The 15,461-nt window shown below is 35.4% G+C and overlaps 4 protein-coding genes across 9 annotated transcripts in view; 1 reads left to right on the forward strand and 3 right to left on the reverse strand.

Annotated features, from left to right (window-relative positions):
- The window catches only part of LOC111998992 (single-strand DNA endonuclease 1), a 54,136-nt gene extending 52,628 nt beyond the window's left edge, over positions 1–1,508 (forward strand). For all 6 annotated transcript variants that reach the window (XM_065779113.1, XM_024031122.2, XM_065779114.1 and 3 more), the window contains 2 exons: positions 20–150; positions 724–1,508. In XM_065779113.1, coding sequence (XP_065635185.1) covers positions 20–150; positions 724–1,234 — 642 coding nt within the window. In that variant the 3' untranslated portion in view covers positions 1,235–1,508. The remainder of the gene's footprint in view (positions 1–19; positions 151–723) is intronic.
- Positions 1,509–1,699: 191 nt separating this feature from the next.
- LOC111999012 (uncharacterized) lies at positions 1,700–4,697 on the reverse strand. The gene is made up of 2 exons (XM_024031143.2): positions 2,410–4,697; positions 1,700–2,272 (listed from the first exon to the last, which is right to left on the reverse strand). The coding sequence occupies exon 1, from the start codon at positions 4,695–4,697 to the stop codon at positions 3,144–3,146; it is 1,554 nt and encodes a 517-aa protein (XP_023886911.1). The 3' UTR covers positions 1,700–2,272; positions 2,410–3,143.
- An 822-nt stretch (positions 4,698–5,519) lies between these two features.
- Positions 5,520–11,484, reverse strand: LOC111999013 (uncharacterized). The gene is made up of 2 exons (XM_024031144.2): positions 11,365–11,484; positions 5,520–6,263 (listed from the first exon to the last, which is right to left on the reverse strand). The coding sequence occupies exons 1-2, from the start codon at positions 11,482–11,484 to the stop codon at positions 5,520–5,522; spliced, it is 864 nt and encodes a 287-aa protein (XP_023886912.1).
- A 123-nt stretch (positions 11,485–11,607) lies between these two features.
- Positions 11,608–14,066, reverse strand: LOC111999014 (receptor-like protein EIX1). The gene is made up of 3 exons (XM_024031145.1): positions 13,421–14,066; positions 13,103–13,283; positions 11,608–13,030 (listed from the first exon to the last, which is right to left on the reverse strand). The coding sequence occupies exons 1-3, from the start codon at positions 14,064–14,066 to the stop codon at positions 11,608–11,610; spliced, it is 2,250 nt and encodes a 749-aa protein (XP_023886913.1).
- Positions 14,067–15,461: the final 1,395 nt, after the last annotated feature.

Raw genomic sequence — 15,461 nt, forward strand, 5'->3', positions numbered from 1 at the left:
TAATATTTCCCAATTACAGATACCAGTTAAATGCCCTGTCTCAAAAATTATCAAGCATCGAAAGGTTCAGGGAAGAGATTGTTATGAGGTCTCATGGGAGGATTTAGATGGGCTTAAGACCTCCATAGTGCCAGCGGATCTTGTAGAGAGGTAATGAATTTTATCCTTTTGTAGTGACTTAAGTATAATGTTGGGTGGTGCTGCATCTAATCCGAGACGGATTTTGTGTTGCATGCACATTGAAAGATTTTGTTTGAGATTGCAACTTATAACAGGCATGGAATCTTTTCTAATGAAAGCTTAGGTTTTTTCAACAATCAATCAATAGAGTATGTTTCTGTTTTCCCCTTTTTTTTCTTGGAGTTTAGACCAATATGTGAGTAGAAAAAAGAACATATTTAAGTACAACAAATATTCTTAAATAATGCATTGAGAGGAACACATCAAGAAGACCGTTCATATTCTATAGTAATTAATGAATTTCTGGAAAAAGCTAAATGCTGTGTAAATGTTTATTTTTTTAACATTTTCATGGCCCATACAGAGGGTATCCAGTTCTACACCTGGAACTGAGCAAACAAAAAGTTCTACAATCATTTTTCAGATATTTCTTAGGGGTATTCTGGATAAGCAAATAGTATTTATCTCTGTTTTTATTTTAATATCTTTTAATACTGGAAAATTCGTTTTCCTTGTCCTTTATTCCTTTTTGTTTGTCCGAAGTGCTTGTCCTGAGAAGATTGTGGAATTTGAGGAGGAAAGAGCTGAAATGAAGAAACAAAATCACAGGAAAACAAGGCCAAAGAAATCAGAAAAGGGATCTTCTGTGACTGAAATTGATCTAAAACTCCAAAGACTATTACTTGACATCGAATTAGAAAGCAGTTCTGTTCACAATGCCTCCTTTTCTTCAAATGTGGAGATATCAGAAAGCCGTACTGCTGCACCAGAAGTTGATTTAACAAACCAAGATCTGTGGCTTGATCCAAAGAGCAGTGACAATATATCTTGCAATGAAGTTGGTCCAAGTACTGCTAAAAGTGAGGTTATTGATCTCTTAAGCCCTTCCCCGCCAAGACAATCCCGTATAGTATCCAAATTTCCAAAATCAAATGGTCAATGTATTGACGTAATTGATTTGAGTGAATCAGAAACTGATGTGTCTCCTGAACATGAGAGGAAGGCAAGAGAGTTAAGATTGTTCTTAGCCAGCATTAGGGATGAAATCTCTTGAACAGCCATAAAGAAGTCTAATGTAATCGTAGTTTGGATTTTCCCAATTCCATGTCATGTACCTCTTCAGTCTCCTCTTTGTGGTTAGTAGAGATAAGTGTGGTGTTTCCTTGTATACGTCCTGTGTACTAAGTTTTGTTCTTTTCTTTTAATGAATTTTTTGCTTATAAAAAGAGTGTGTATTGTATAACAATCATATTTAGATGTATTAACAAGGATACTGGATAAATTAATCTGAAGTCTCAAACGTAGGATGCAAAGTTCAATTTCTTTCATTCTCAAATCTATAGTTCTTGGCTTTAGACCTTTCTTGTAGTTTGTGATTTGGTTTCGAGCTAAAGATTGTGTTCCATACTTCAATTTTGCCTGTGGATTTCAAGCTTATTACTTTTTATTATTATTAATTATATTTTGCATATTATCAATGACAAATCAATTTCAACCTTATCAACATCATAAGCATAAGTTCAATCTTAAGAGGGGGTAAGGAAAATTTATTGAGCAGCACATAGTAGGAAGATTCCATTCTGTTCATATATATATATATATATATATTACATTTTACAGTGATTTTTGTTTTGTGATCCCCTGCCCTCCGCAGCCAGTTAGCACCTGAAGAAAAGCCAAAGAAACCACCCTCATTCCTGTAAAAACCAGTTGGATTTTCTTAAGCTCATGCTAGCTTACATTACCGTTTGCTCCCTTCATCCCTTCTTGTATATTTCCATGGTTTGTCACTAGTAGATATATTTCAAGGTCTGCTTCTGAGGAGCTTTGTACCAGCACCTCACCAGCTCCTCCATTAACATTGCTTCATGTTAGTAACAAGGATTTAACGAGTGATGTAGTCTGCTTGCTTTTCAGTTTCAATCTTTGGTTGAATATGCCAGTAATAATAAGCTTGCTTAATGTGCTCCCTTTTAGTACTTCCACCCTGCCAATTCACTGGGTTCCTATTTCTCTTATCAAAGCAGAGAGTTTCTCAGGCAGACTTTTTAACTTCAACTTTAAAATGAGAACCACTCCATAAACAGAGAACCTAGTGGGAAAAAAATCAGTGATTGGAAATGTAGCATCTAAAATTAAAAAAAGAAAAAAAAGAAAAAAGGAAGCTAATTTTTTGCTGGTAAAAGAAAATACTAATCAAATTAATGTTAGGAACAAAAAAAGCTAGACCTTTATTTCGGATGAAGTTCAAATTTGCTGCGATGAACAAACCATCAATTCTTCCTCCACTTTTTCTTTCATTTGTTTTGTTCACCCTCACAAAAAGATTGTAATACTTCACCAGGTAGGTATGGAAAGAAAATTAAACATATGAATCACAGAATTTCTAAGTCTCAAATATCTGTCTTCCTTTTTTTTTTTTTTGGTCTGCATTTTACAGCAATAAAATCACAGATGAAGTTAACTGAATTGCTACAGTCTACATAATAGAAAATTCAAGTCAAGAGAGGTGTCCTTATCAACCACATCCTAACCAACAAGAGCAGTGGTTGACAATTCCCATGGGCAATTAGATATCATAAGCTACTGCACAAGAATAAAACGATCACTTACTCAAATATTGTAGCAATGAACTGCTGACAAGAATTTCTAAACCACTGCATGCCCTCATGCTGACCAAGTTGGCCAGTGCCTTTAAGCAGAGACCAATTACTACATTTCAAAAGGGCTGGAACAAAAGCAAATAACAAAGATAAAAGGGAAGATGACAAGATATTTCTATGCAATTCTTGCCTCTCCCTCGACTTTTTTTAGAGAGAGAGAGAGAGAGAGAGTGAGAACACCATTGGAAAAACTTACAGTTAAAAATTAGACACAACTCATCGCATTCAATGCACCAAGTAAATGCTTGACTAACTGAAAAGAAACAGTGGTAGAAAAGCCAAAATGTTGGTGCTACCACTTTAGTTAGTGTCCAACGGTTCAGCACTTGTTTTGGGTGAAGGAATAGTTTTTAGATTGCTCTCTGGTGTCTGACTACAATGTGTTGCTGTAGTTGGCATAGGTGTTGATGTTGCTGGTATAGTTGATGTTGCTGGTATAGTTGTTGGTGTCATAAAATATGTCTCAAATCCAGAACTAGGGTAATCTGGATTACCAGGGAACTGTGCGATCAAACCACCTGATGTGGATTGAATTTGGTTTGAAGAGTTGGAAGATGAATGAAGGCTGCTACAACCAGGTAAATCAGAGAGGCTTGACAAGCCTGGTGGAGGAGCAAAGTCTAAGCCTTCACTTCTAAGGACATTACCATGCTCTTCATAGATGGAGGATGAAAGAAAATTCATGCCATGGCTTATAGGAAAGGGGGTTAGAGGCATAGACAATATTGAACCTGGTGTCCACCCAAGTGAAGCTATTTGGCCTGTGTCAATTGGAAAAACTGGTGGAGGCCTTCGGTATGCTGAAAGATGGCTCGGCAACAAGGATTCTGGTGCTGCCCCAGCTATTCTTACTGCCAACACATGTCCATCCATTCTGTACCCATTCAAATGTGCAATTGCTGCAGCTGCATCAATTTGATTTTCAAACTTGACAAAGACAAAGCCTTTACTAATTCCTGTAATTCGATTCTTCATAACTCTTGCTTTAGTAATCTTACCAAATAGAGAGAACAACTCTATTAATCGGTTGTCATCCACATTTTCTGGTAGGTAGCAAACATAGAGGTTTGTATTATCAATTACTTTGTTAGGTCTGTCTTGTGCTTTTGTAGTTGAGCCAAGGCTGGACACAGAATCCTGCCCCAAGCTGCTCTGCGGAGACATTGTTATTACTTGGCAAGTTTCTTTGGGATGGTTGTAGCTGCTACCTTTGTCACAATGCACATCAATTGGATTTTGTACTTTCTCATATATCCCAGCTGTTTTTACTGACAACATATGTCCATCCATTTTGTACCCATTAAAATGTGTCATTGCTGCAGCTGCATCACTTTGATTTTCAAATTTGACAAAGCCAAAGCCTTTACTAATTCCTGTGGTTTGATTCCTCATAACCCTTGCTTTAGTAATCTTACCCAATGCAGAGAACAACTCCATTAATCGGTTGTCATCCACATTTCCTGGTAGATAGCAAACATAGAGATTTGATTTATCAATTTCTTTGCTAGGTCTGTCATGTGTTTTTGTAGTTGAGCCAAGGTTGGACACAGAACCCTGCCTAGAGTTGCTCTGTGGAGACATTGCTATTACCCGGCAAGTTTCTGTGGGATGGTTGTAGCGGCCACATTTGTCACAGCGCACATCAATTGGATTTTTTACTTTCTCATACATCCCAGTTATTTTTACTGACAACATATGTCCATCCATTCTGTACCCATTAAAATGTGCCATTGCTGTAGCTGCATCACTTTGGTTTTCAAATTTGACAAAGCCAAAGCCTTTACTAATTCCTGTGGTTAGATTCCTCATAACTCTTACTTTAGTAATCTTACTGAATGGAGAGAACAGCTCCATTAATCGGTTGTCATCCACATGTAGGAAGCAAACATAGAGGTTGTTTCATCAATTTCTTTGTTAGCTTTGTCTTGTGTTTTTGTAGTTGAGCCAAGGGTAGACCTAGAACCCTACCCAGAGTTGCTCTATGGAGACATTGTTATTGCCCTACAAGTTTCTGTGAGATGGTTGCAGCTGCCACATTTGTCACAGCATACCATTTTAAAAGTAGATTGCCATTGAGGGCAGGCAAAATACTGGTGCCCGTGATCATGACAAACTTTGCACACATTTGCCTTCAGTGTAGCAAGTTCCTTTAACTGGCCCCGCTTATGCTCATTCATTCCCTCATCAATTGGTTTTAGTAGTTTCTTAATCATCCCAACAGCTGCATCCAATGATTTTTGGTTGTTGGCCTCAACATAGACATGCAAGTCTTCATCATTTTTCTGTGGATTTGTTATGTCTTTTCCTCTTAAATGGATCTTAGCCCCTGTTTCCTTCTCCATTCTCTTCTGTGTATTCCCAAGAGGGCCAATTATAGGTCCAATAAAATTGTAGGTAGGATATTCTTTCACCGATATGTAAAGTTTCTTAAACAGCTTCGAGGACTTATACTCCAAAGGTTGTTGAAGAGTGGGATTCTTCTGAATCAACTTAGATATGATATGTTGACGTTTTTGGAGAAGTTTCTGATGGAGCCTTTCTTGGCGTGTATTTATTCATACCAAAGTAATCGTACACTAGTTCAAGTGAAGGAGATCTTTCCTCCATAGGCCTGTCATCATGAAGCTCAGATGCCTGCAACTTTCTGCTTATGTCTACTAGTTCAACTTTCAACTCCTAAATATCTGACTCCAATTCTAATCCTGCAACAAGCTCTTTCCTGAAATAAGGCAACTGAAGTGGACCTATCTGTTTCAGCTGTGAATCACCACTAATCCATTTAGTTTTCTTCCCTTTATTAGCCTGATCATTCTCTACTTTGTCCCATCTACTATGTCTTCGTTTTCCAGAACTCCTTGTACCTTCCTGTTGTTTAGAAGAACCTTTATCATCAAGTGTCATGGCAAGCCCAGAGTGACCATGGAGATGAGCAGCATACCAAGATTCTGATTCTCGTTTTAAGGATTCCTCTTGCCTATATTTCTTTTGTGACTGATAACGTTGCAAGGAAACTGACTCACCAGTTAACGCATCCGGTGAGCTCTTCTTCTTATATGAACTGTTAGGATCAGTGCCTGAGAGGCATTCAGATAGAGATGCTTCTGGTGGATCCTCAACTAGTTCTTCACTCCAATTGTTGTTGTGGTTAAAAAATGACTGAGCATCACATTCTGAAGGCTCCTCAATTTGTTCCAACAGCACCTCACTTGCTTCCTCTTCCAGTTCCTCAATTGGATCCTCTTCCAAGTCATCGCTTGGTTCTTTTTCTAGCTTATTTCCTACTTCCTCACTTGATTCCTCTTTAGGATCCTCTTCTACTTCAGTTGGTTCCTCTTTTGGATCCTCCTCTACTTCACTTGGTTCCTCTTCGGACTCCTCCACAAATGGCTCATTAGCAATGTAATTCTTGTATGAAGAAGACTAAGGAAGACATTTACCGACTGCTGACACTAAAACTGCTTTCTCCTCTAATCTTTTTTCTTTGATGTCACTCCTTGAAACTCGTGAAAACTTTTGGTTCCTCATTGCACCTAGGTCCTTACCCTGTTCCTACACACAACACAATTTTTTTATAGAGAAAACACCTCAAATCAGCGCTATTGCAGCAGCTGAGATTTCAAAATGCACCAGAAAAATGAAACAAGGAAAAGACAAAAGCAAAACAACCCTCCTAAGCAAAATTAGCTACAAGGAATACAGAAAAGGAAGGAAGACAAGCAGCATAAATTTATTTTGATACACAAAGAAAAATTTTGTGATTTTTATTTTTCTAGTTACCTACTATTGCTACTTATACAAATGATATAATTAACTCTGTATTACAGTTCTCAATAAGGTAAGTCTGAATTTATGGATAGTGAAGTGAAGGGTCATGGCTTCCTGGTCACTTCAGCAGTTAGGAAGAGGATATATTATATCTAATAGCCTAGCTAAAATAGGTAGAAATGTCCAACCCCAGTCATCTTCTTTGAATTGCTTTGTAAGCAACCACATTCCTAGGGCAATATCATTACCCCATTGCATATTTTTTTGATAGATAAGATAGGATTTGAACCTATGGCGTCAACTCCATATCGATTACTCTTTACCATCATGCCTAGACAACATTTTTCCCAAATTGGTATCTTAACAATGTTAGAGCTTTGAACTAACTTAGGTGGAAAATAAAATTAAAGAGCATAAATCAGCAATGCCCTACATGCCATTATCTTCAATATTAATGCAATAGATGACGGGTATGAAAGAATAAGAGAAACCCTAATATTGATTTGTTATATCTCTCTTGCTTTCTTAGCTCTCAAACTTTCATATTTGTCATTTTCTCAAGTTTGAACAACTGGGTTAGCAAAAAGCAAGCATGTTTACTTCCTCATAATAAATGAAACAAAGCATTGAATGTAGAAGCTCATAATCAAGTCTAAAAATCCCAAAAAAATGAAAGTATGAAACAGGTCTATTGGAAACAATAAGAGTACAAAAAGAAACAACAATAACCCCATGAAATAGTTTCAAAAAGAAACAAACCTTTGCTCTTTTGTGACGCGAAACCAAGACCCAAAAGAAGAAATTACTCCTTCATTCTCTGTATTCTGCAATGGTGGTGGATGGAAATGGAGCTTTTTTTAGATCAATGAAATCATCTCTGAGAGAATGAAAGCTAAATATGGAAAATTATGTACTATGTAATAGCTGGCATGTCACACAAATGGGCAATGCAAATGGGCCCCACTTATTACAGTGGATGATGTACCCTTGGCATTGGCTTAAGAATAACAGGCAACGCAAACTGCGCCTGTTTGGTACTGAGATTTTAAAATGGTTTTTTGTTTTCAAAAACAGAAAGAAAAAAAATGTGAGGTCCACCAATAAATTAATCTTTTGTTTGACACTAATACTATTTTCAGAACAGTTTTTTTTTTTTTTTTTAAATTTAAAAAAAAAAAAAAAAAAAACACCTCTTGAGTTGTTTTCAATTTTCACAATTTGTTTTGAGTGGGAATAGTGTAATAAAATCAGCTTCTATTTTTTATTCAATTTTTTTTAATTGTTTGTCATTTCTCTGTCTCTCTCTCTTGCTTATTGAACGGATTTGGGCTGAGCCAAGCTTTGCTAAGTGGTTTGATTATAAATTTATAGAATAATTTTATTAAGAAACTGTAAATTAATGATTTAAGTCTAAATTAAGTCAAGCAATCATATCTAGAGAGAAACTATTATAAAATGATACATATAAATGTGTAATAAATTGTAATTATATTAATAATTAGTGAGTTGTATACATGACAAAAATATATTCATTTTGCATATATATATATATATATATATTGAGTAACTTCACCATGCACCATGTGTTGTGTGTAAATTTAATTATGATATATAACCAAAATAAATCAAAATAAATATTAAATTTATTTTAAATTACCTTAAACATTGGCAGTAGAGTTTTAGTTAAAAGTAAAATATTAAATTTTATGTAATAGAGTTTTATGTAGTATAAATAATTGGTAATTAATAGTGTTTAATCTTCAGCAAATTATTTAATAACAATTAATGATAGTGATTAAAAAAAAGTTAATCAATGCAATCTACCATACTTAAAGAGAGAAAACATGAATCTACCTCAAAAGCCTATACCATAACTAAAAGGAAGAAAATTAAAATTGATGGTAATTAAATTATATAGATTACAACCTTATAGATTGAGTATTACTTAATGAGTTTTCAACAATCGTAGGATCCATTGATTCTCTTATGACAACATTGAAAAAAGAAAAGAAAAGGAAAGAAAAGAAAATATAAAATAACATATACCAATAACTAAAATTGAAAAATACCTTTTAATTGCATTGAACCTGGTTGGGAATATAACCCAATAGCAATTCTATCTGCACCATCTGGCTTTTTGCTTAAAAGCTTGTTGCCTTCCTCCCAATCCCATGATATTGGATCTCAGGCACATAAAGCACACACTCTATACCATTTTTTTTTTTTTTTGCTTACTTTATACTCAATAATCAATATCGGCGTTTCTTCCAATTTGGAAATAGGTGGATAATCTTATCATATTTCCACCGTACGTGTATCTCGCTACCAGTGGAGCAAAGATAAAATCTTCTAAATTATAACGATGGAAGGGAAAATTTTAATGAAAAGAACGTAACTTAAAAATATGTATTAGAGATAATTGAACAAAATAAGTGAAGAAAAAAAAAAACAAAGAAGAATTTGATATGAACAAAACTAGAATCCTTTAAAACTTATTGTTATTTTGTCTAAAGAAGTTGATAAGATCAAATAAGTTTTTATTATTTTTTATTATTATCTAAACTAGTATGTAACCCCGTGCTACTGCACATGACTGGTTAATTGTAATGATATTATTGGCCAATTTTTTTTGTTTTTGTTTTTTTGGGTTTATCACACGAATGATAGAATTAAATCAAACAATGAAAAATATATATTGCATTTTATTATTTAAGTAATGCTATTGGTCTTTTTTTTTTTTGGTTTATCATACATAGGATTGTATTAGATAAAACAACGAATAAAAAAAAGAGAATATTGCATTTTACTATTTAAGTGATGCTACAGTGAAGAAAAAAGAGAATATTGCATTTTATTATTTAAAATATATAAAGGGACATTAAAAAATAAAAACTGATAATTGAGTTTGGAATCTTCTTGAAGGCGTCAATGAAGCGCTAATGTATGAGAGTGTGAAGTAAGGAAGAGTGAGATTGAACATTGTGTTTGAACCCAGCCTTACTTTGAGAAATCCGTAAGGAGGAAGAGAGGGTAGTGTGTGGATCTAGTTGGTAGAGGTTGAGAGAGGAGGAGACATGGGATGACGATATGGAATTAGGAAGAGATGATGTTTTACTTTTATAGTCTTTCTCGTTGGACTTCTTGGTTCTAGTTGTGGGATTAGAAGAGCTCCAGACTCTATTGAGATCACCTATAAAAGTGTGCAAGTAAGATGTTTTTGCTTAGGCCAATGAATATTATCATTGTGGTTTTCTTGGCTTCCGTGTTAAATGTTAATGCATCATTTATTTGGGCACAAAAATTAGAAAATTTAGATAAGATACATGACACAAAATTGGAGTCTAATTTATAATCTCCATAAAAGTGTGCAAGTAAGATGTTCTTGCTTAGGCTAATGAGCATTATCATTGTGGTTTTCTTGACTTCCGTGTTAAATGTTAATGCATCATTTATTTGGGCACAAAAATTAGAAAATTTAGATAAGATACATGACATAAAATTGGAGTCAAATTTATAATTTAATTAGATTTTTTTTTTTTAAAGTTTTGGTTAGGACAAATGGCGCAAAATTGAGAATCTAATTGAAATCTAATTGGATTTTCTTTCTGCTTCACCTATTATTAGATATATAGATTATATACTATATGATTTTTCGAAAACACCCTTTATAATAACACAACTGAATATAGGCCTTATAGGGACCAAATAGGCTTTCTATGATCAAATAGTTGTGTTACAATTTTTTATATAACTTGATAACATGTGCAACTCTGATCGATAAAAATTAGAGCCATGACTGTTACACATTGGTGTGCCCGTGCACATTGATGTGCAAAAGTATTACAGCAAAAATTACGATCATAGGCTTTCTCATAAACAAAATGGCAACACATGCAGCGAATCTGTTATTGAAGAACCACGTCAAGATCAGTGTCTATTGCTACTTACCAAAAAAAAGTGTCTAATGCTCTTAAGTCCTTAACATGAATTGATCTTATAAAAGAGGAGTCATTTTCATGAGCTACGTCTGCTACTAACATGAACTAGGTTTAAGGAACCCTACTCTCGAGATTCTTCAACTGACATGCATGTCCATTCAGCATTGCCAAAATGCTCACAAGAGAGAGAGGAGACACAGGCTAATAACCACCAATAAAAGTACACAGAGACTCCAGGATGGGAAAACTTTAACCAAATTCAAATTACACATGATCTGTTTGTAAATTTACATTATTGAATTTGAAGCTGATAATGATGGTGATATATGAGAGAAAAGGCAATAAAACAAATCATCTAGACCACCACACCCCCACAAATGTTACAAACGGGTCCTGACACTCGTGAATAGCAGTGGCAAGATCATGATATCAACACCAACGTAATTGAAATCCATCCAATTGTAGAGACGCTAGATCCTAGATGTAGAACCTCTTCATGCAATTGCAAAGCTGATAATGATGGTGATCCCTACTACCTGACATGTAATTTGAAATATGAAAAGCATCAGTAATGCCTCTTGGCCTGTATGGCCAGGCCAATCAAGAAATGCTGAAAGAGTTCAAAAAAAACCAATAAACAGATTAATGATTTTTTTTAGTATGTAACAGTTCATTAAAATAGAAGAAAACAGAGCCATAATAATGAAAAACCAGAGTGCTAATCTCATTAACCACGTAACTAATTATGTTTATAAAAATGACCGAAATAAATTGTGAAAAATATGTATAGAAGTTTTATGTTGCAAACGTCTACTTACATACAAAGCGGTCACCCCTGGTTCTGAAACTTCCTCCACAATCTTGCCTTGTTCACTGCCATTGTTACGTAGATCCAATCCTTCAGGTTGTCCAAGAACAAGAAATAGGCATGTCTCCATGGCTGCTTTAAAAGCAAAGAGCCGCACACACTCCAAAAACTCACAATATATCCAAGTCCTGCTCCAGCATTAAACCATTTTTTGAATTCATCTTTGTCCTTTTCGACATCTTTACTACCATCGTCATTCGTCAGTTGGTTCACTTTGGGGTGGTGTTTCTTCACTCGGGCACTTTTGTGTGAGTGGAAGCCCACAAAGTGCCCAATTCCCAATAAAACGAGTTGCATCAAGGCCTTGGAGTTGAGTGCTTGAAGGAATTTTCCCAGATAAATTGTTGTAAGATAGGTCTAAGTGGCTCAAAAATTGTAACTCTGACATACTAGATGGGGTTTCTCCTGAAAACCGATTCCATGACATATCAAGTGATTCTAGCTGCTTCAACTGACCAATCATTTGAAGATTTTCTCCAATTAAGTTGTTTTTGGATACGTTCAGTACAACCAACTCCAAAATGCTCGAGATTTCACTAGGAAGCTTTCCTGATAGTTTATTGCTTGAAAGGTTAATGATCTTTAATAGTCCAAGATTTTTACCATACTCATACTCCCTCCCTTTTAGTACAACCATTGCACTGTCAACATATATTCCCATACAAACATAGCCTCCATCTGTGCCCAGGTAATCACCATCAAAGAGATTACTGGAAGATTTCCCTTTGTGAGCCATGGCAGTGAAATTATTGAGGCACTGTGGTATTGTTCCAGATATGTCATTTAGAGAGAAGTCCAAGATGCGTAATTTTTTCAACTGACATATATGCCATGGTATGCTTCCATTGAACTTATCGGAACGTAATATAAGAACAATCAATTGTGGCAAGCCTTCGGCAATCCATGCTGGCACTTTTCCAGAGAAATTGTTATTACGCAGACTCAATGTTACGAGCATCGACAACAAGCCCAACGAGCTTGGAGCCTCATCAGAGAAATTGTTGCCAGCGAAATTCAAAATAAATAGGTTAGGCCAATGCATAAAACAATTTGGAAGTGCTCCAGATAATAGGTTATCAGATACGTCTAGGAAACCCAACAACCCACCATTGATTTTACAAAGAGGCGTAAGTGAACCAGAAAATCGATTTTTAGAGAGACTCAAGGAGCTGAGATTAGTTGAAAAAAGTGGCAATGGACCCTCTAAACGGTTAGCATTCAAATCAATTGTATGAGCATTCAAAGGCATCTTCGACACATTAGGTAGCAGTCCATGTATTTGGTTGCAAGAAAGATTTAAAAGTACTAATTTAGGAGACAAGTTCGCAAACCACTCTGCTGGGATGGTATCAGAAATTTCAGCATGGGAGATATCAATGGTGGTAACATTGCTTTGTGTTAGGATCCAATTTGGAAATGTAGGCCCTAACTTGCAAGATCTCAAGTACATTTCATCCAGTTGGAAAGGGGGAGCCCAATTGAAGTCGAATTCAAGAGTAAGAGAATTATCAGATAACTGCAAGTGTCGTAATTTGGAAAGATTTGAAAAATGTGCTTCAGTTATGACGCCTTGCAAAGAATTTGAAGAAACATCTAAATGTTCTAGCTTATGAAGGCTTCCAATGGTTTTGGACACAGTCCCATTTAATTTGTTGGAAAAAAGATTTATTTCTTATAATGATGGAAACATTGCAAAATCGGGCAATGATCCGGTAAATTGATTCCTTGCTAATTCCAAAACTTCTAATGAGTCTTTTGCACATCCAGACAAGTCATTGATACGCTCAACGAGTTGTCCATCAAGATTGTTCCCCGACAAACGCAATTCACGTAAAGTACATATATCCTCAAAGAATTTTGGAATGCCACCTTTAAGTTGATTGTTTACAAGATGTAGACTCTCAAGAGAAGTAAAATATTTCAAATTATTGAAATGAGGAAAAGATGAAAGACTCCTTGGGGGAGATCACACCACGCCATATTCAAGGTTGTTAAAGAAGGGAGACCACTCACAACTTCTAGCCAATCATTGGCAACATGGAGATTTGTGAAACTTAAGTCAAGGTCTTTTATTGAAAAGAGATGAGACAACCATTCGAGATTTTCAATAATTGTCAAATTATTGCAGCTAAGATTGAGATATTGCAAATGAGAAAGGTTTCTAAGCTGATGTGGAATTGGCCCACTGAGTTTGGCCCTAGAGAGATCAAGGTATTCTAAGTTACCGAGAGATCCGATGAACTCAGGGATATGGCAATGATTAAAATCATTGTAACTGAGATCCAAATAGGTCAAATAAGGCAACTCAAGTAGTGAAGGATTAATCATACCTCCCAAATAAGAAAAACCAAGCCTTAGCTCAAGTACATGGCCTGTTTGGTTGCTGCAGTGAACTCCTTTCCAATTGCAGCAATTCTTATATTCATCTCCGCTCCCCCAAGAAGAGAGGTTGCCGTAGGCATCAAGAAAGCCTTTTTTGAGCTTAGGGAGTGCTTGTCTCTCCCCATCTAGGCACCTGATGTTGTCACTGTCAGCATCTCCAACACTTGAAATGAATCCAAGCGCTGGTCTCAAATGCAATAAAAGCGTTAAAAATACAATTGCCTGAAGAAGTTTAAGGGAACTTCCACCCGTGAACGTGATCACTGTCATTGCCAAATAGCCAATGAGGAAAATGATCAATTTTACAAATGAAACACCCAATGCTGTAAGTATGTTTTTCGAATAAACAATTTAGTTGAATAGAGAAAGGCTTTATTGCTTTGAGCTAGCAGCAAATGACTTTGACCCGGACTTGAAGTTTCTAAGAAACAATGAAGAAGCCTTTTATTTCCAAGGCCTTGACATTTTAGTTTAGACTCTTATACAGTGTACAGACTTCACCGGAAGTTTTCAAGTCTAGGTGGCAGACATTGGATATTCAATGAAAAAATTCTCTTGTGACAACTGAAAAGGACGGATATTGTAGTGGGTGGAAACTGGAAATTCAACTAAGAGGTTGAATTTGTTGTGTTATATGAAAATCATTGGAAATGATAATCTCATTTGATATAATATGGTTAAATCACATTGGTAATTTGGTATCGGTCCTAATCCACTACCAAGAGGTTATGTGTTTTTTATTCTTTGACTTAGAGCTCTGATAAAGATTTTTTTCATTTTGTTCTTCCTCTCTCCGTTCCCTTCTCAAGTCTGGAAGGGTGGTATTTATAGGTGGTATTTATAAGACATTTCTCTCGCATTCCTTTGTCCCACACATGTGAGTCCTACATTTTATAAGCGAGATGTTTTATGAGATATTTTCTTAGTGCTATAAGTCCATTCCTATCACCCCAACTATTTGAATGAATCATTTAGAATTTAATTTTGGGTGGTTGTCCATAGATAATTAATGGGTCCGTTTGGATAGAACTTATTGTTGCTGAAAGTTGATAAAAACTGATTGTTGCTGAAAACACTGTAGCAAAATAATTTTTAAATGTGTAAATAGTATTGTGGGACCCACTTTTAATATTAAATATTGCATGAATAGTGCGTGAACAGTGTGTAAACAGTGCACTCACTGTTCACGCACAATAAATTCCCCCCCCCCCCCTAATATTTTAGAAATAATATTATATGACTTATTGGATTTGAAAATATCCTTCTGGAATGACTTTAATTCCAGGTCCCACCGCTAATAGATGTTACATCATAGATTGACTGGGGTTGGAATTCTTTCCAGTACACTATAAATTTTCTTCTACAAAGCTTTAATTTTCTTTGTCCTTGCATTAAAATGTAAATAATAAATAATAAATAATTTTCTTTGTCCTGTACCATAATTTTCTTTGATGAGTGGGACCCACTTGCGGTGAAAGAGAAAAAACATATACCTTATACAAGATATACCTTCTCCATGATTAGGGCTAGGTACTAGGATAAAATGCTAAATCTCGTTCTAACTTAACGAAACCCTTAAATGCATAAGAAAATTTTGAAATCTTAAAAAAAAAAAAAAAAAAAAAAAAAAAAAAAAAAAAAAAAAAAAAACAACAACAACAACAA

The sequence above is a fragment of the Quercus suber genome, unplaced genomic scaffold (assembly GCF_002906115.3).
Source record: "Quercus suber isolate HL8 unplaced genomic scaffold, Cork oak 2.0 scaffold_199, whole genome shotgun sequence".
In the NCBI taxonomy this organism is placed as follows: Eukaryota; Viridiplantae; Streptophyta; class Magnoliopsida; order Fagales; family Fagaceae; genus Quercus; species Quercus suber.

Excerpts from the sequence above, each read along its gene's own strand:
- LOC111999012 (XM_024031143.2), bottom strand. The coding sequence starts at position 4,697 with ATGGAGCTGTTCTCTCCATTCAGTAAGATTACTAAAGTAAGAGTTATG.
- LOC111999013 (XM_024031144.2), bottom strand. The coding sequence starts at position 11,484 with ATGGAGACATGCCTATTTCTTGTTCTTGGACAACCTGAAGGATTGGAT. Across the intron at positions 6,264-11,364 it reads CAGGGGTGACCGCTTTGTAT|TCTTCTTCATACAAGAATTA; the intron begins GTAAGTAGACGT and ends TGTCTTCCTTAG.
- LOC111999014 (XM_024031145.1), bottom strand. The coding sequence starts at position 14,066 with ATGACAGTGATCACGTTCACGGGTGGAAGTTCCCTTAAACTTCTTCAG. Across the intron at positions 13,284-13,420 it reads TTGGCTAGAAGTTGTGAGTG|GTGGCATTCCAAAATTCTTT; the intron begins GTCTCCCTTCTT and ends ATCAACTTAAAG. Across the intron at positions 13,031-13,102 it reads TCATTGCCCGATTTTGCAAT|CCTTCATAAGCTAGAACATT; the intron begins GTTTCCATCATT and ends AACCATTGGAAG.